The 20,206-nt window shown below is 20.3% G+C and overlaps 4 protein-coding genes across 4 annotated transcripts; 3 read left to right on the top strand and 1 right to left on the bottom strand.

The window, feature by feature from the left end:
* Positions 1–688: 688 nt before the first annotated feature.
* On the top strand, positions 689–1,178 carry PCHAS_1018200 (selenoprotein, putative; the record flags this gene model as incomplete). Its single annotated transcript, XM_016798350.1, has 2 exons — positions 689–1,068; positions 1,151–1,178. The coding sequence occupies 2 exons, from the start codon at positions 689–691 to the stop codon at positions 1,176–1,178; spliced, it is 408 nt and encodes a 135-aa protein (XP_016655571.1).
* A 1,423-nt stretch (positions 1,179–2,601) lies between these two features.
* PCHAS_1018100 (conserved Plasmodium protein, unknown function) lies at positions 2,602–7,652 on the top strand (the record flags this gene model as incomplete). The annotated part of the gene is made up of 7 exons (XM_016798349.1): positions 2,602–6,287; positions 6,371–6,587; positions 6,682–6,746; positions 6,830–6,965; positions 7,115–7,230; positions 7,353–7,458; positions 7,596–7,652. 7 exons carry the CDS (start codon positions 2,602–2,604, stop codon positions 7,650–7,652), a joined length of 4,383 nt encoding a protein of 1,460 aa, XP_016655570.1.
* Positions 7,653–13,358: 5,706 nt separating this feature from the next.
* Positions 13,359–15,639, bottom strand: PCHAS_1018000 (conserved Plasmodium protein, unknown function; the record flags this gene model as incomplete). The annotated part of the gene is made up of 6 exons (XM_016798347.1): positions 13,359–13,486; positions 13,620–14,553; positions 14,730–14,832; positions 14,996–15,134; positions 15,251–15,358; positions 15,471–15,639. 6 exons carry the CDS (start codon positions 15,637–15,639, stop codon positions 13,359–13,361), a joined length of 1,581 nt encoding a protein of 526 aa, XP_016655569.1.
* Positions 15,640–17,468: 1,829 nt separating this feature from the next.
* PCHAS_1017900 (DNA mismatch repair protein MSH2, putative) lies at positions 17,469–19,904 on the top strand (the record flags this gene model as incomplete). Its single annotated transcript, XM_728869.2, has 1 exon — positions 17,469–19,904. The coding sequence occupies one exon, from the start codon at positions 17,469–17,471 to the stop codon at positions 19,902–19,904; it is 2,436 nt and encodes an 811-aa protein (XP_733962.2).
* Positions 19,905–20,206: the final 302 nt, after the last annotated feature.

Below are 20,206 nucleotides of genomic sequence, written 5' to 3'. Positions count from 1 at the left end.
TGTAGCAAAGAAAGAATTGCATTTTATATTTTCATTACTGAAAAATTGTGATTGATAAAAAAAAAATTAAATAGGTTTGACATTATGGAAATATGTAAATATCTTTTTATGGTACACCGTGTTATAGTGTTACATAATTTGAAAAAACATTGATTTTATAAAAATTAAAGCAAAATGAATAAATATTATGTATACAATAAATTTTCGTATTTGTTTATGTCAATTATTTAATTACTCATTGTTATGGATAGGACGAGACAATTATAAATTGTTTCTTTTTAAACCCGAGGAAAATAAAGAAATAAAAATTTTCCTATTATATAAGTTAGCATAACCATATAAATATATAGAATTAACAAAAATCGAAAACAATTTCATAAATGAAAGTGTTTGAAATAAATATGATTAATTTTTACACATTTAAAAAATCGAACTATATATTTTAGTACGAAATATTTGTTTTCATTTTTTTTTTGTAAATATGAATAGTAAATTTTATTATTTTAATACAATTAATAATAAAATGTTTTATTAATACAAATTTAAATATTAAAAAATATTTTTTTGTTATATTGGTTAAGAAGAAAAGATGGAGAATTTACCATTTTATTCATTATTAACACAATAATAATTATTGTTGTGAAAACAGTTATACTAGTTCATTTTTTTTTTTTGGATTTTATTAAAAATGGACAAATCAAAGTATAACGTCTCCAGAATGGGGACAACTTTTCTTACAATAAAAAATATGTTGTTCATACTTGGTATTGTATTATTTGTTATAGTTGTTTATAAATATGTGAAATATAAGAATAAAATTTCCGAAGCTAAACGAAATAATGAAATACATGAAAAAATGAAAATATCACGAGAAAGGCAATTACAAAAATTGGAAGAAGAAATGATAATTAATAAAAAGAAAATGAATGAAAATCTTAAAAACACAGATAAGGAAAAGACCAATAAAATATTAGATTCATCTACACCAAAATCAGATTCTAAAGATAAATCAACATTCAGTCATTTTAAAGATTATTCGAATTATTATAAGCCGTCTATAAGAGATAGGTTATATAATCATTTAATAATAAATAAAAATAACACTATTTATTCTTTCATCACACATGTATTATGTGTTTTTTTTTTTTAGATACAAGGGTAGAGGATCCTGACGATAATTTGGATGAATTAAAGAGCCCACAAAATTTATTAAAAATATAGAAGAGGAAATAATTTGATACTTTTTTAAGATAGTCCATATTTACTCTTCATCAAGCCAATGATTTGTGTGCTCTATAATTCATCCTTTAACGGAAAATAAAAATAATAAAAAGAAGCCATATATCCATATTTTAGTAGAATAATAAAAACTAATGATTTATTCAAAGATAAAATTCGTAACTGAATTCTTGAATAATGAAACGTTTTTATTTAGCTACATCAAAATTATGATTAGTTGTATCATAAACATACATAAATTGTTAAATGCGCCTAGTACATGTTTATAATATTATTTATGTGTATGTATTAAAGCATACATATATTTTACTTTTTTTTCAATTTTTACACAATTTATAAACGAAAACAATTGTCTCAATTTTGTGATTCGTTTACATATACCGTTTTTTTCATATTTTTTTAATTTCAATATGTTGTATAGCATTTGTTCATTGAAAAAAACATAACAAATAAAATAAATAAATAATAAATAAAGATATATTTCCAAGGACATAATTGTTTTTTTCCATAAAGCATTTAATTTTCTTGTTTTATTTCTTAATATTCAATATTTAAATGGATGTATAAATAATATTATGCATTTTTTTCAAAACTATGAAAAATGCTAATACGGATTTTAAAGGGCATATGCACACACATTTTTAAAAAAGATATACATAATATTTAATTAAGCTAGCACATGGGGAAAATATATATAATAAGCAGTATTAAAAAAATTGTAAAATAATAAATAATATATTTTTTAATAAAAATACATTGGTATTTTTAAAGTTCGTTTACATCTAAAAATATGTACACATGCTTTAACTTATTGCATACTATATCGCATACATATATTCATACATTACGGCATACATAATATACATACAATTATCGTTTTTTTTTAAAACATTTTTTATAAAATAAATTAAAAATAATTTTATATATGTGATAAATTATAAAAAAAAGGAATTTTAATTTTGACCTTGTAATTATATTCTCTGTGTTATTTTTTTTTATGTATTCTTTCTTTGTTTTTTTTCTTTTGCTTAACGATCTTTTAATTAAGTTGATACGATATCATATTGTTTAAATGATACATTCAATTTATTTAATAAAAACAAAGCATAAGAAATACGATTAAAATTTTTTCATTAAATCTTAGACACATTGTAAAGGACTAATATTTTGTTCGATGCAAATGCATCTTTTTATTATTTAATAATATTATTATGCTAGTCGTTTATTTTATTTAAAGAGCAATTGATATGTTTTGTAAATAATTATGTATGTGCATATGTTTATTTAAGGAAGTTCTCATACATATAAAATAATATATAGGGGAATACATGTATATATTACACATAAATGTACAAATAAAAGATGCTTAAAAGGGATAGTTTAGCAAATCTCCATAACAAAGAAACAAGAAGATATTCGCAAAGTAAGAAAGCTTTCAATTATGAGTATCCGGAATATTTGACGTTGTGCCTCGAGGAGTATAAAAATAATATATACGATTTAGATTTAATAAATGACAATGAAGAATGTATGCGCGAATTAGTAAACTATTATAATTACATATATCGAAATTGTTATGAAAATGTGGTGAATTTTTTTGAGAACAATAATAATGAAAAGACATATGGAAATGAAAATTATGTATTAAAATTTGATTTATTAAATAAGCGACATATCGAATGTTTATACAATATAAGTATTTTTAGTATTTCAGATAAACTTAAATATTATATGTTAAGGGGAGAAATAAAAAAAAAAAATGATTCATCAAACGGGGATAATATAATAGATGGTGAAAGAAATAATGAAAATCGAGGCATTAAGAAAATGCTATTTGCAAATGATGGGATTAAACATAATAATACTAACTTAATAGAGGACTTTACAAATAAGACAAAATATTTAGATAATAATTCCAAAGTATATACAAATGATAATGTGCCACCAAATGAAGTAAAAAAAGACATTTTTGATATAATAAAATATATTTTTTATGTTATAAGATTAGTTGAATATTCTTTAAGTACACAAAATAGGAATTTATCATCATTTTATAATAATATAAAAGTATATTTTTTTCGAGATAATACGAATGAAAATTATTATAACAATATTTATTTATTAACTTTATGTTTACACTGTTTGGAAAATATAAGTAGCAATATAGCTACGTTTAATATAAGAGATATGGAAAATGAAGAATTGTTTGGAAGTGACCAAAGTAATAGTGCATATATTAGTAGCGAAAATGTTAATGATTTACAAAATGATATAAAAAGAAAATTTACCAATTCAAATTTTAGAAATCGATCAGCCACAAGTGAAATTAACTCCAATTTTCATCAAAGTAATGCAATTAATAACAATAATGGTAACACAAATGATATGAATGGAATTAGCAATAAAACTTATTTAAGACAAAATAAAGATAGTAACAGTTTCAGGATATACAATAATAATATTTATTTTTATAAAATATTTTTTTATTTATTAAATTTGTTAAACTTTTACTTAGAGGATATGATAAAAGATAAGTCTTTGTTATATAATGATATGATTAAATTACATGCAGATTATAATATGCGCAGAAATAGAAAAGATAGTATGTTTGGTTCGTCTAATGCATTAAACGGAACAACAAATAATAATATGTCATCATTTGTAGATGGGAAGGATGAATTATTTTTTCTGGGAAAAAATAAAATATCGTATTGTAATATATTATTGAAATGTTTGAATATTATTAACAATTTAATGAATTTAGATTTTATTAGAGAAAATATTATGAATTCAAGCAATGATCTAAATGAATTAAAGATATTTTTATCGAAATATTATAAATATTTAAATGAATATGAAGATGTTGAAATTTATAAACAATTTTATATGAGCTTATATAAGACATATATATTATTTTTTCCAGAAGAGTTGGAAAAAGAAAATTATTTTTCACCAATGCTATTTTTTGAAAACATCGTAAATAATGGGAATATAATGAGAATGAGAACTATTGTAGACACACTTATATATTGTTTTAATGATAAAAAGTTTGTTTATTTTTTTGAAGAAAATATAAATATAACTAAAGTACTTTTCATTTTTGTTACATATTCTTCCAGATTATTATCAAATAAGCATTATGAATTAATAACGAATATATCATTTCTTTTTTACATAATTTTGATAAAATTTCCAAATGTTTCGATAACAATATTTCACATTTTGAACGAAAATAATGATTATATTATGAAATACAATGAAGATAAAAAATTTAACTCGATTTTTAACAACATCAATGAAAATATAAACATGCTATTCTTATCGACTATTCATAAAAATAAAAATCTAGCAACTATCAATTCTCTTATTTTTTCAAAGTTCATACATTTATATTCCCAATTTTGTGTAAAAAAAAATAATTTAGATAGCATTCAAACTAATACAAATAATCACTTTACTTATGGAACTTATTTAAGTACAAATAATTTTAGTTCGAGAAATTCAAATATGTTATATATGAATGAAAATAGACAAAATGGGTCCAATGCAAACAATATGAATTATTCTTATGCATCAAATAATGAAAACGATCCAAATAAATTACAGAAGGAAATATTTATTTCTGCGTTTAATAATATAAAATTAAATGAAAGAAATACTGTTATAAAAGTTATATTAGCTACCTTGCATATAATTCCAGGTTCTTATTCATCGAGTCCTATACTTCCCATAGAAGAAAATATTGAAAAGACGAGGTACATAATTGTTATTATTAATTTCTTATTCACATTAATGAAAACCAAATTTTACGAAAATATACATGAAAATACTTTCGAATATATAGATTATTTTATTGAGCAGTTAAAAAAAAGTGTTAGCATGAAAAATATAAAACTTGTGTGTGGATATATATCACTTTTGTTAAATTATTCTTTGAATAAAAAAACAAATAATTTAAACGAAACAGCAGATTTAAAGTCAAGTGTATTTATAAAAAATATTCATTACAACAACCAACCTAATATTATTAAAATACACAAAGCTTTATATGAATCAGGGGCATTAACATTTTTGATATCTTCATTATACGAATCAAAAGACTCTTTAATAATTTATAACTGCATTTATTCAATATCTTTTCTATTGTATAAAAAATCCATTTTAGATCTTGATAAAAATATTGAACTTGCAAATATGAAAATTGCCATTTTAAATATCGTTAGACATTACTATAATTTAGATAACTATTTAGATAATTACACAGAAAATTTTATTGATTATAAAGGGTTTTTAAAAGGAAATTCAAAAAAAAATTTAACATCACAAGACGATGATAGTTACAATAGTTTTTTAAACAAATTAAACAAAAGAAGTTCATATGACCGTGATGGCATAAATAGAAAATACTTATATGAAGATGAAAATAAATTTCTATTAAATGAAAAGAATGATAAATATTTTCCAAGGCACATGACTGCAAATTTTTCTAAAAATATGGGAAACAATGATATAGGAAATAAAAGTATTTTCCCATTTTCAAAATATAAATACGAAAATGCAAATTATGAAAATTCTTTTTTTCGTAATTTTGATAAAATTTTTTTTGAGACAGTAAAAAATAAAAAAAGTTCTTTTAATTTTTATTTTGACACTATTTATAACACGCAATACTTATTTAATTTTCTATTACATAACTTTCTGTTCTATTCAAAAGACGCAGACGAATATTCAAAAAAATATTTGTTAAATATTTTATTGCATAATAATATAACTAGATCATCTGACATTACCTTTTATTCGAACAAAATAAAAAACATGAATTCCCAATTTAATGAGCTTCAATCGAGATTAGAACTTTATAAACAAGATTTAGAGAGATATAAAGATGTCATAAATGTATTAAATAAAGAAATCGAAGAAAAAGATAGTGTCCACAACACCTTAATCCAAAAACTTAAAAAAGAAAATGAAATAGAGTTAAATAGGAAACTTCAAGAAACAAACAATCTGGAAAATATAATTTCTCAAAAAAATGATATTATAGACGAGTATGCATGAAAAAAATAAATAATATCATGAAAATATCATATAAAATGAGTAAAAATATTATATTATATTTTTTTTAATGTAGGCTTCAAAGAAAGTATGAAGAAATGTATTTGCAAAAAAAGGAAACAGAAGAAGAAAATGTGAATATAAAAAATAGGACAGTTTCAATGGAATCCCTATTAAAATCCCTTCAAACAAAATATACACAAATACAGAGCCAAAATAAAACATTAAATAATAAATTAAATGACCAAACTAATAGAATTAATGAAGGAATAAATGTCATAAATTCGCTCAATGTAATAAGACCAAACCGATACATTAAGCAAAATAATAATATTAAATCCATAATATATATATCCATAATTATTTACTTTCTTATTATTTTTATAGAGTGAAAATGAAAAGCTAAAAACTATAGAAGAAAACCAAAATAATGAATTGGAAGGAACTTTCAAGTAATTATACTTTATCATTTTGTCATATATTTTTTTAAATATATGCTTAGGATTAAAAATTTATTTTCTCGTTTTTTTTATAGGAAATTGATTGTTGTTGTTAAAGAGTTGAGCAATAAAAAAAAAGAGTTAGATGAAAAAGACAAAAACATTAAAAAATTTAGTAATGATATACAAGAGCTAAAAACTATAATAAGCAAAAGTGATAATGAATTAAAGGTAATATTTTAAACACATAAAACATTTAATACATTATTCATATATATAATAGATAGAAAATATATAACGAGTATACGAATCTGCATTATATACTCAACCAACGACTGTTTTTTACGAAAATTATAACTCAATTTTTTCTTTTTATCTAGGAACAAACTTTAATAATTGAAAATTTCACGGGATTAAATAAAAACTTAAGCGAAGAATTAAATAATGCCAATAAAAATCTGGAAATATCAAAGAGATACATTATGAACTATGAAAAGTAATATATAAATAATAAATATGTGCATAAGAGTTATAAAAATGCATTTCTTTTATAATGTTCCCTGTTAAAAAATACAGCAATCATAAAATATTATACATGTGCTTGTAATATTTTTTTAGAAATGAAGAAGAAATGAAAAATAGAATAATGAAGCTAGAAAAAGAGCTTTATGAAAAAGCTGAAGAATGCGAAATAAAAACCCAAAAACTTATGCTCAAGGAAAAGGTTATAACATTTACATGTATTTTTAATTCATTATATTGAATTTATTTTACCTTAGTAATTAAGACACGCATATACATGTAATTTATAGCACTACTTTTATTAACTTCCTTTAATTATATATATTTTTTCTATTACAGGAATTAGCTGACAAGGAGATTCAACTTAAAAAAATAGCATCAGTCATTATTAATTAATATGTTTTTTATATAATAAAAAATCTACACATTTGTATATATAATAAAATATCACCTTTTTTTTTTGTGTAATATTTTTTTTTCATTATATGCATTGATGCATTTGTTTGTCAAAATTATTTACAATATGTTTTAATGAAACCATTGTTCAACTTTTACAAATTTAGGCAATATTATACTTAATATTTTTATAATATTAACAAAAAACGAAACATTCTCTTAAAGAAAAATAATATATATCTTATAAAAATATACAACCTCAAATTTTTTTTAATGCTATTTGTTATATAAGTAGCTAAGTATTCGTTTCGAATATATGGGTTCATCGTAATGATGAAAGTATCTATTATTTATCTTCCTGCTTTGTCATGTAACATTAATAATTTATAAATACATATTTAAAAAATATGCATTAAACGTGTTATGAATGGTGCGTAATAAATCATTATCAACATGATAAATAATTATTAATATGAAATTTACATTTATTTGGTTACAACGCAGTTTTTCTAATTATAAAATTATAGAGGCAACGCTACTTAAGGGCATTTTATTTTTGTGATATTATGTAAATATGATTGCTACATAATAAGTTTATTTGTATACCAAAGTCATATTTTATAAACCCTATACATTGCCGTTTTTAATATATGGATAATGTGAAACAATAATTCTCAATTTCAATAAAATTAAAAAAAAATTCTGGTAACAATAAATTATTATTTGTGGGGTTATGTCTACTTTTAAAAACAATATAAATATTCAATAAACTATATTCTCTAAAGGCATACACAATTTGAGGGTGCCTATTTTATTAGCACTCACTTGATTGGTATTTTAGAAGGAATACAATTTATAAAATATACTTTTCTAATTTCAATGCAAATTTTATTATTCTATAAAGAGTCTATTTTATAAATAGCACAAATTAAAAAAATATGTGTCTAACATTTTACAACATGAGTGAGGAACTATTACTAATAAGCATTCTGTAAAAACCGAAAAATAATTCAATGTTTAAAAGGGGTAAAAAGTTGATTTATTATGCTAATTCATTAGTAATGCTTAAAAATAATAACCTTTTGTAAAAATTTACATAACAGAAATATAATTCATAAGTACAAAAATTCTTTAACTCCATATACTTCATCACTTTTATGAAACATAATAGTACGATTTACGATGTATTTTATTAATCCTTTGAATTAATTACTGTCTTAAAATTATATAATTAAGGATTTGTGCATTATCTACATTAAAATGGATTACTTATAATTCTACTGAAATGTCAATGTTTTAATCAAATAATAATGCTTATTAAATAGTTCAATATAATAGAGTATTTACATACATAACTGAAATGCTATAGGTACCAAAAAATAAATATCATTAAAGCGGTTCATTTGTTAACAAAAAATATACATTTATGGTTCTTTAATATAATATTATATCATTTTATAATCCATTAAAACCAAAAATGGGTTATTTGTGTTTTTTTACTTTAATATAAATAAGCTCTCAAAATTATTATATATAGCATTGAATATAATTTTATATATCATGAACTTGCGTCATCGTGTAAACAATCCCACGATTATTATTATGTTTAGATTAAATATTTAAGTATTGGAAAAGGTAACAAAATTATATACTGTTATTTACTATATTTAAATAGACTATAAGAAATAGATAGAATATAATTGTTTAACATGTGTAAAACAATAGTTTATTTTGAATGATACAGTCTAATATATAATTTCACAAACAAATGTTATTAGTCCAGTTTAGCAAAATCAGTTTAAAATATTTATGTAAAACGATCTCGTACATTGAGAAACATAAAAATGTTAATTGGATATTATTACATTTTCATATATTTAATGGCATATCATACGAATAATGTATGAATAGTAATTATAAATTCATAAGTGAATACTTAGGCACAACGGGTTACAATCCATATATTTCATTTCTATAATCTTAGATCAATGTTTTTATATAAATCTTTAAAATCCATATACACATAAAAAAATACATCATAATATCCATTTCATTAATTTAAGAATATGCGTTATATAATTATATTCGAGTATCATAGATATATATTCAAAGAAAATTTAATGCTTTCTATACTTATAATTTGTCTGTCTATGCCTTCAATATTTGTAAAGATTCACAATAATTTTATAAGATTAAAACCATTTACTAAAATTAGTTAAGTATTTACATATAATTATAGTTAAAATAGTAGATAATAAAGTGATCAATATATTATATTTAGTGTTAACAGTAATTAATTTTTAGCAAATGTCTAATTTATTATTACACATTAAAATAATTATAAATTTTATATTGCATTATGATAATAGTTTTATTCTTTAATAAAAAAGCATTTTGATTAATTTGACTTTAAAATCATGAAATAATATTCATATATTATTAAATAATTATAACATTAAAAAATTAATTATTATTTAATATATTATAAATATAAATATAATATATTTATGATATTAATTAAATTAATATAATATAAAATAATTAATTATTAAATTAAATATATATGATTTAATTTTACAATAAATATATTTAAATATATATGAATTATTATAATTTAATTAAAAATATTAAATAATATTATATTAATTAATTTATTATTTTATATATAATTTGTTTTTACGAATAATTATTATATTATATAAATAAATTAATTTAATTATTATAATATACTAAATTTATTATTAATTTTAAATATAAATATATTAAAATATTTATTATTTTATTTTATTTACACATTTATATTAAGAATATTATAAATTATATATATTAATTAAATTATTAAGTAATAATATTACTAAATTATATATTTATTAATAAATTTAATTAATTATTAAAATTAATTTAATTAATTATAGGCTTATTATTTTAATAAAATAAATTATTTATAATAATTTTATTAATATTATTTATTAATTATATTATTTGTAATTAAATAATAAATAATATATTAAATTATTTAATATTATCCTTTTAATTTATTATATATATTTAATTAAAATATATTTATTTAATAAAATAAGTATTTATTTTTAAATTATTATATTTTTATTATTTAATATATTTTATTTATTTAAATAATTATTATTTTAATTAATATTATTATATATTTTATTTAATAATTATATTAATATTTATTATATATTATAATTAATTAATTAATAATATATTGTTTTATTTAATATTTATAATTAATAATTAATTTTAATCATTTATTTATTCGTTTATATATATTATATAATTAATATTTATTTTATTATATTATTTATTATTATTTAATTAAATATTTATTTAATATTAATAATTTATAATATTATTTACTTATTTTATTATATATTATTTAATTTATTTATTTTAATTAATATATTTAATTTTTATTTATTATATTTTATTGAATTATTTATTTTAATTAATATTATTTAATTATATTTATTTTAATATTAATATTAATTAATATTTTATTATATATGATTTACTTATTATTATATTATTATATTATTATTTATTTTATTCATATATTTTAATTTATTTATAATCTTTATGTGTATTAATTAAAATATAATAATTATATTTTTATGAGTGTGATTTATAATTAATACAAAATTAATATGTCTACAATATTATATAATTTTTTTATACATTTTTTATTTAACATATTCTTTATTTTAATAATTTTGTGGAATAATTAGGTTTACATAAATATTATTCCAATGTGTAATATTTTCACCTTTTGCATCTATATCATTTTTTTGTTAAAATTATATAATCCCAAACATATAGAAAACTACAATATGATAATAATTTGGGAAAAGTATAAATAAAATTTAGTGATTACCGATATGAAAATAACCAATAACACTATTTCTTTTAAACATGGAAAAGAAACTTGTTGATAACCATATTGGGGCACATATAATAATAACATGTCAGCAAATTATGTCTTGTCTAATATAAAAAATTATAACCTTTCATGCAAAACATTAAACTTTTTACGTACACTATTACAATATATAAATTCCGGTATGACATAAAGAAATACATCTTCCATCAAAATTAACATACTGTATTTTTTTCACGTAATAACTTCCTTCTTAAATAATCATATGCTATGATCTATTCATTATCTTTTAATATTAATAAAATATTAGGTTAGGCTTATTTATTTTACCATAATTATACAAGTTTGTACATATGAAAAAAAAATTTCAATTTAGTACATCCTTGGTAATTTCAAAATATCTAGTATATTTTATCGCCTTTATGAAAGGTATATGTTTGCCGTAATACCCAATTTTTACTTTTTTTGTCTATTTAATCAAACATATGCCTATTATGATCCTTTTATTAAAACATGTTTGTTTAAATTACAAATAAATTATCATTGTAATACACATGAAATTATAGTTTTGTGAATTCATTTATGTAATATATTAACTTACAATTTAACATTTAAAAAAATTAAGTATATTGATTCGAGTGCTTGTAAAAGATTCGTTTATTGGTAGTTAAATGCAAGCCTTTTAATAAATGTATATTTTATAAAATGTTAAGATTTTAAATGAATCCACACCATTTGAGTTATATTTTCAATACCTTTTATTTCCTTGTACTAACAAAATGACATTTTTAGACATAAAATAAACTTTCATTTTCTATTGCTGAAAAATAAAATCAACATTAATTGAAAATAATAATTTTGATGATCAACATTTTCATGAATTCATATTATATATTATATAATTTGCTTGTCTCTAATGTAAGCACATAATTTGTATGTGTATTAACTTATTTAGGTTACAATATATATAATTTTAAGACATATTCCATGTGATACTGATAACGTTGTCATTTGTTATACGACATAACTTGTTTCATATCAATGAATTTGAAAGACATATTAATATATACATTTTATCATATTTTTTAACTTAAAGTTGATTTATGAAAAATGAAGAAATGCATTACTTAAAATGTTAAATTTTATAGAATTCTTTGATTCCTTATAATGTTGTAGTTTTTAAAAATTTCACATTTTATATGAAATTATTTATGCTATATATGTTTTACTTTTTTCACTTTAAATACATTTTCAAAATAATAATACACATCAATGGTGTTACTATTTCAACGATAAGAAGAGGGAAGGACTTTAAAGATTTGTAATGTGTTAAATGATTAATAAACGTATATACTATGTTTTAATAAAATTTAGGATAAAATTTTTTGATTTTGAGAAATTATAATTTTGCTGTATGGAGATTAAACCTAAAAAATATATACACATTTAAGTATATTTTATTATTACTTTTCATTTATAAAAATAAGTGAGATTATATTTCACATAAAAATAGTTTTTATATAAACATATTTAAAAAGTCTTTCGTTAATATTATTTGTTTATACAATTTTTTAAATAATATAAACATGTAAAAAATGTGAAAGAAGGTTATGTAAACAAAACACGTAAATATTAAACAAATATATTTGTTTTTTTAGACAAATAAACTAAAAAAATTATAAAAACAGAGCATTTATGGATTTATTCACATATCTATTGCATGATGGGATATACTGGTTTAAAAAAAAATTAAAAAGATTTAAATATCCACAAAGGAGTAAAATTGCAAATATTAGGCTTTATAAATGAACTTAGTAATTTAATGATTTATTTCTGAAGAGATACGATAAGCCTTTATATAAATTGTAGGAATATTGATATTTATTATCCAAGATATCTTCTTTATAAAATTTAAATATATCTACAATGGAATTCATTTCTGCAAAGTGTACGAAAAGCGAGAAAAATAAATATGGTTATATATGGATGCATATTTATATGTATACATAGCTACGTAATTTCTATATGTAAAAAGGTATTCGTTCATTTTGAAATATAAAATTTAGGTTTACCATATAATAGGTGGTGCAACGGATCATATAACTCGTTTATTTTGATAAAGTTTAAAAAATCAAATAAAACATATGATAAGGAAACTATAATTGATGATAACTTCCTAATAACTGAAACTATAACATTTTTACAGATGATTATTATTGCAATTGACCACAATGAAACTCCTTTTAAATATATACAAGTTAACACAATAGTATCCTTTAATTTATTTATTCTATGTTTGTCCATAATATTTTTTAACTCTAACTTTTCTTCGATAGAATAAACAGTTTGGTTATGATTTAAAATATTTATATATCTTTTCAATTGACAAATTAGATCTTCAATGCATAATATGCATGAGTCAATATAACTATTCCAAAACTTATTGTCTTCAAATAAAATAGTATTTATTGGGTTACATATATGGCTTAATATATTTATCTCATCTTTATACTTCAAACTTGCATTGATCAATATTAATTTTTTAAACAATAACAATTTTAATTTCGTTTTTTTATCCATATTCGTTATTTCAATGTTGTGCCCTTTTATTCTATAACTTACATCTTTCAAGTAATTATATATACAAGTAACGACAAAAAATTCGTCATGATAAGAGCATTGATTGTGTACTGGAAATTTATTTAATGATGTAAGTACCGTATAATCATATTTGTTAAATAAGAAATTGAAAATTATAAAATGGTATTCTAATATAGCTGATATCCATATTGCTGAAAGTATAGATAAACAATATGAAAAACTACTAAGAACATAAATGTTTGATAAATTGTATATGCTTGGTAAATTTAGTATGACATCAAACGGATGGGTTAGTATACTTAAAATTATATTAAGACTAATGCTATTTATTATTGTTAATAAAATGTCGATAATAAAGCTCAATACATATGAGAAGGTAAGTGGTATTATATTTAGAATTATCCCCTGAAAAAAATCATTACATACACAACAATATATTAAATGCATTTGATATATTATTAATTTGTGTGCCAAATAAACTTTGAATTTTAGTATATTTAAAAAACTAAGATATGAAAATGTGTAAATAGTAATAATAAATAATTAATGCAAATATAGTAGTAACAATATTTATATCAAACCTTTTGAATTAGATCAAATATATTTTTTGTCTCTGAGTTTATACAATGTTGGAAATCATGTATACCCATTTTTTTTGTGTTAAACCTCTTCTGCAATATATACCTTAAAATATAAAAACAACAAATATATACATGTATTGGTTGCGCTTATTTTATTTTTATAATACACATGACTTTTCATAAATTTGTACACTATTATAATTTATATTCTTAGTATATATTTGATATATTCATTTGAGCGCGAAAAAATGTATGTTATTTCTTACGATATCGATGCTACATATAAGACGTCATATATGTTGTTCCCATAGTCCTTTGAAAAAACCGTCTTCGTATAAAATATACTATAGAAGGTTAATATTACGCATATTATATTTAGGAAGTTCCATTCTTTGTACATGTAATCTAAAGAAGAAAAAAAATATAACATATTTATATGATTATAGATATGAGAAATTCACACATAAAACTATATAAGGCCACAAATTTAAATAAAATAAATGTTTTATAAGTTAATATACTATTTAAGCTGTGCTCCTTGAAAAATATCAACAATGATAGTGTTATGCATGATGGCACAGAGCTAACAAATGTTCCCCTTAGTAAATGTGCTACAATATTTAGCTGGTCTTGAAAAATGAAAAAAAAGGTTAAAATGTGTTAACTTTAAGTCACAAAAACTAAGTAATAAAATGGATGCACACACATATATATTTATTTTATTTTTTCTGGTGTCCATACTATTACTGTCTCTATCTATAGCGTAATTATGACATAGTGATATAATTAGATTTAAAATACTTATTAATATTAAATGCTTAGTTAATACTTTTATTATTGATTTTACAATAAATTTTAGTTTTAAATTTATTCTAGCATTGTAGTCACTATTTAATCCCATGAAAATCATTATGTAGAAAAAAAAACGTCAAAATTTGTGATATTTAAAACAATGGGTAATTATAAACGAGGAAAAGGAAGACTATAAAATACTTTAATTATTATTTGTTTGCATATTTCATCTATTATTCGGTATTTTTTTCCTGAAAATATATTTTGTTTAGTATATCACAAATTAATTTTCCGTTTTGTGTTTTTTTAGTTTTCCTCTTTCTGTTCTTAATAATTATTATATAAAAATGCTTCCCATAATTTAATTTAATATATAATAAAATAATATATTTTCATGAACGTGTATATAATGTTATATTAATATTTTGTAAATGATGTTTATAATTGTGAAATAAATCTTCTTAATAAATGCTATAAATATGCAATACTTAAATAATAAAACTGAACGGATATAAAAATCCCAAAGCTAAAAAATCAACAAAAATTTGCATATTTTTTGAAATATGTGATAATATATACCTTTAATATGGGTCAGTGAAGTATGTTTTTCATAAAATTTGTATATAAATTATAATATATATATAATAAATATATTTTTTAAAATTATACTGGAAATAATTTTATATTTTACAATTAGCCTATTATATTTTTTTCATACGCAAAAATCCCATATACGGTCTAATAATTATTACGTATAATTTTTTTTTGTCAAGTTCATATTCCCAATTTGATTTTCATATATATTACATTTGTTCTTGAGACAATTGTTTTTTTTGGAAGAATTGTAAAAAAAAAACATTATAATATTACAAAGATATTGTATATAATAAATGTTTTGTTTTAACTATGTTGTTTGAATATGTATTTCGGTATGAATATTGATTTTTATTCTTTGGAGAGCCAATAAAATATATACCATGGGGGTACGCATAAAAATTGATCAATTTAGTGTATGTTTAAAAGTTTAAAAAATAAAGATAAAAAAATACAATTTTGTATATTTCATTTAATAAAAATTTCCAAGCTATTATATATCCATTTTTTACGATTTTTTTCTGTAACACATTTTGAATATTTATTGAATAAATCAAAGAGAAAAAAATATACTATGTTTATTATATGCACATGATAAATGTATAGTGTATGCAACTTATTACATAAAAAATTTTAAACAAGACTGAAAAAAAGTTGAAATTTTTAATTTAAATAAACTTTTCCTATTATAAGAATATTACAATATATTTTTTTAAATATCCAAAAATACCATTTTGTATCTCAATAGCTTATGTAATAATAACACATTTGTTTTCAAATTTTTAACAATCGATTTCAAAAAACGAAAAATGGCTAATTTCACGCTTATGATATATCTTTATTAAATTACACATTAAACACTTTCATTTAAAGAAGCATAATATTAAGAATAAAAGAGTATTTTTTTAAATGAATAAATTGATAATCTGAAAAATCAATAGAATTCCAAAATAAGTTAATACATACAATATATTTTTTAACATATATTTATAATATACCACTTGTTTATTTTATTTTACACCATTTGGGATAATTCAATTTTAATATAAAAAGGAAAGTTAAGAAAAATCGAAACTTCAAAAGCTTTGAATTTTATCATTTTGCCATATAATAATTCCATGTTAAACTATCAAATTTTGTTGTGCCTATAAATAGAATATTAAGAATCGTTTCACACTTTGTGCCATAAATTTAAGAAATAAAACCAAAGGTTTGTTCTATACCAGTAGCTTAATAAGTTCATAAAATACACACATACGTGCAATATATATAAATTATAGCGACAAAAATAAGCACACCTTTATTTGTTTAAAATTTTTTTGTGAATATTGTGTATTACGAAAAAAAAAGACAATGGAAAATAACGAAACAGTCGAGGTAAACAATGATGAAATATTATGTTTATTCATAGATACGAAGAAGTATCAGAAAACGATAGGTGTTTGTTTTTATAATTATTTAAAATGTGAATTTTTAATGACTGAATTTATTGACAATGGATATTTTACTGCCTTAGAATCATTGTTTATACAGAAAAGACCATGCAAGTGTTTTTTTAATAGTACCACAGATTTAGTTGATGATGAGAAAGTTTTGAATCTATTTAAGATGTGTAATATAGAACCCATTTTAACGGATAAAAAAAAATATGATATAACAAATTTAAAAGAAGAATTAAAATCAATAATACCACAAAACGATGATATTCGAAATTATGATAAGCATTTAGAGTTAGAGAATGCAAGTAAATGTTTAATGGTGTTAATAAATTATTTAAAATTTAAAGAAGATGAAGATATAAATTATCAATGCAGTATTAATATATATAATATGAATTTATATATGAGATTAGATAAGGCTGCTATTACTGCATTAAATATACTTCCAAATAAAAAAAATACTCATAGTTATAATAATAATACAAGCTTATTAAAATTTTTAGATAAATGTAACACTTCTATTGGGTCTAAAAAATTAGTTTCTTGGTTAACACAGCCATTAACAAATGCTTTAGAAATTAATCAAAGACTAAATATTGTTGAAACATTTATAAATGAAGATGATATACGTAATAGCGTTTTTTGTAACTATTTAAAAAGGATACCTGAATTAGATAAATTAAACCATTACCTAAAAGAAATAAATAAAAATAATGATATTAGAGTAAATTCGAAATATAATGAAGAAATGATATTAAAAGACATTGTAAAATTATATTATGCAATTTTAGATTTTAAACAAATATATTTTTTATTAGTATCTATTAATGGAAAACATAAAGAAACATTAAATGAAATTCTTATTAAACCTTTACATGATATATTAAATAAATTTTCAAGATTCTTAGATATGATTGAAATGACTATTGATTTAAAAGAAATTGAAGAAAATAAAGTTTATTTAATTTCAAAACATTTCGATTCGGAACTAGAAGAAATATATAATGAAAAAAGTGCATTAATGAAAAAAATTAAAAATCACAAAGAAGATGTCGAAAAAGATTTATTTTCTGATAAACATGATAGACGTAATAAAAAAGCAATGAGAGAAGATATTAGATTAATAGAATGTAATACTAATGGATTTTTATTTAGAGTGTGTAAAAAAGATTGTCCCTTAGTTCAACAACAAAAAAAAAAATATTTACCAATACGTATGAATAAAAACGAATTTTTATTTACGACAAATACTTTAAAAAATTTATGTAGAGAATATGAACATTGTTTAAGTATTTATAATACACTGCAATCAGAAATTGTAAAAAAAACAATATGTGCTGTATCTACATATACCCCAGTAATTGAAAAATTTATAGATGTAGTATCTACATTAGATGTGTTAGTATCATTTTCTGTTGTTTGTTATAATTCACCTTTTACATATGTTAGACCAGCATTAGTTAAAAATGGAGAAAATGTTATTATGAAAAAATCAAGACATCCATTATTAGAATTACAACATAATATAAGTAATTTTATACCCAATGATATACATATGAATAAAAACAAAAGTAGATTAATAATAGTTACAGGACCAAATATGGGAGGAAAAAGTACATATATTAGACAAATAGCTATAATCTGTATATTAGCACAAATAGGAATGTTTGTTCCATGTGATTTTTGTGAAATACCTATTTTTACTCAGATTATGTGTCGAGTAGGTGCATCTGATTTTCAATTAAAAGGAATTTCAACTTTCTTATCAGAAATGATAGAAGCATCAGCAATTATAAAAAATGCTGATAATAATTCATTAATTATTGTTGACGAATTAGGTAGAGGAACATCTACATATGAAGGGTTAGGAATAAGTTGGTCTATTGGAAAATATATTTTAGATAATATAAAATGTTTTTGTTTATTTGCTACTCATTTTCATGAAATGTCAAACATAGCTTATCAATGTGAAGGTGTTATTAACAGACATATCGAAACAATAATTGATCAAAAAAACAAAAAAATATGCTTTCTATACGAAATTAAAGATGGTGCATCCAATAAAAGTTATGGTGTAAATGTAGCTGAAATAGCTAAACTTCCTAAAGATGTTATACAAAAGGCATATGAAAAAGTAGAAGAACTAGAATCTGCTGAAAATAAATATTATTTAAAAGAAAAATTAAATATTGATACTTCCTCTAGCACTAATGAAACATATAAAAATAATATTTCCAATTACGTAAAAATTAAAGATGAAATTAATTATATTTTCTCTTCAACAGATGAAAGTGAGTTCATCAAACGATTTATGTCCAAAAAGGCGTATCTCAAGGAGCTCACCATTTAATATGTACAACAAGTACTTATCGGATTCATATAGTATATAAAGTTTGCATATGATGTTTTATATATATAGTAACATTTTCTATGATAATATTTTTCAAATATATTTTTAATGTTTATACATGTTTTTTAAGTTTTTTTTTTATAACATTATAAATAGTGCCCATAAAATGTATACAAACCTACAAATATGTTTGCGTGTGTATATTTTTACAATTTCATGATTTCAGTTCGTTCGTACACTTTTCACATCAACATTTTTTTCATAAAGACAAATTTTTAAAAAAGAAAATATACAAATACATA

Source organism: Plasmodium chabaudi (assembly GCF_900002335.3).
Source record: "Plasmodium chabaudi chabaudi strain AS genome assembly, chromosome: 10".
Classification (NCBI taxonomy): Eukaryota; Apicomplexa; class Aconoidasida; order Haemosporida; family Plasmodiidae; genus Plasmodium; species Plasmodium chabaudi.
Note: the sequence above shows the minus strand (reverse complement) of the source record. Positions and strands in the feature narration are given on the sequence as shown.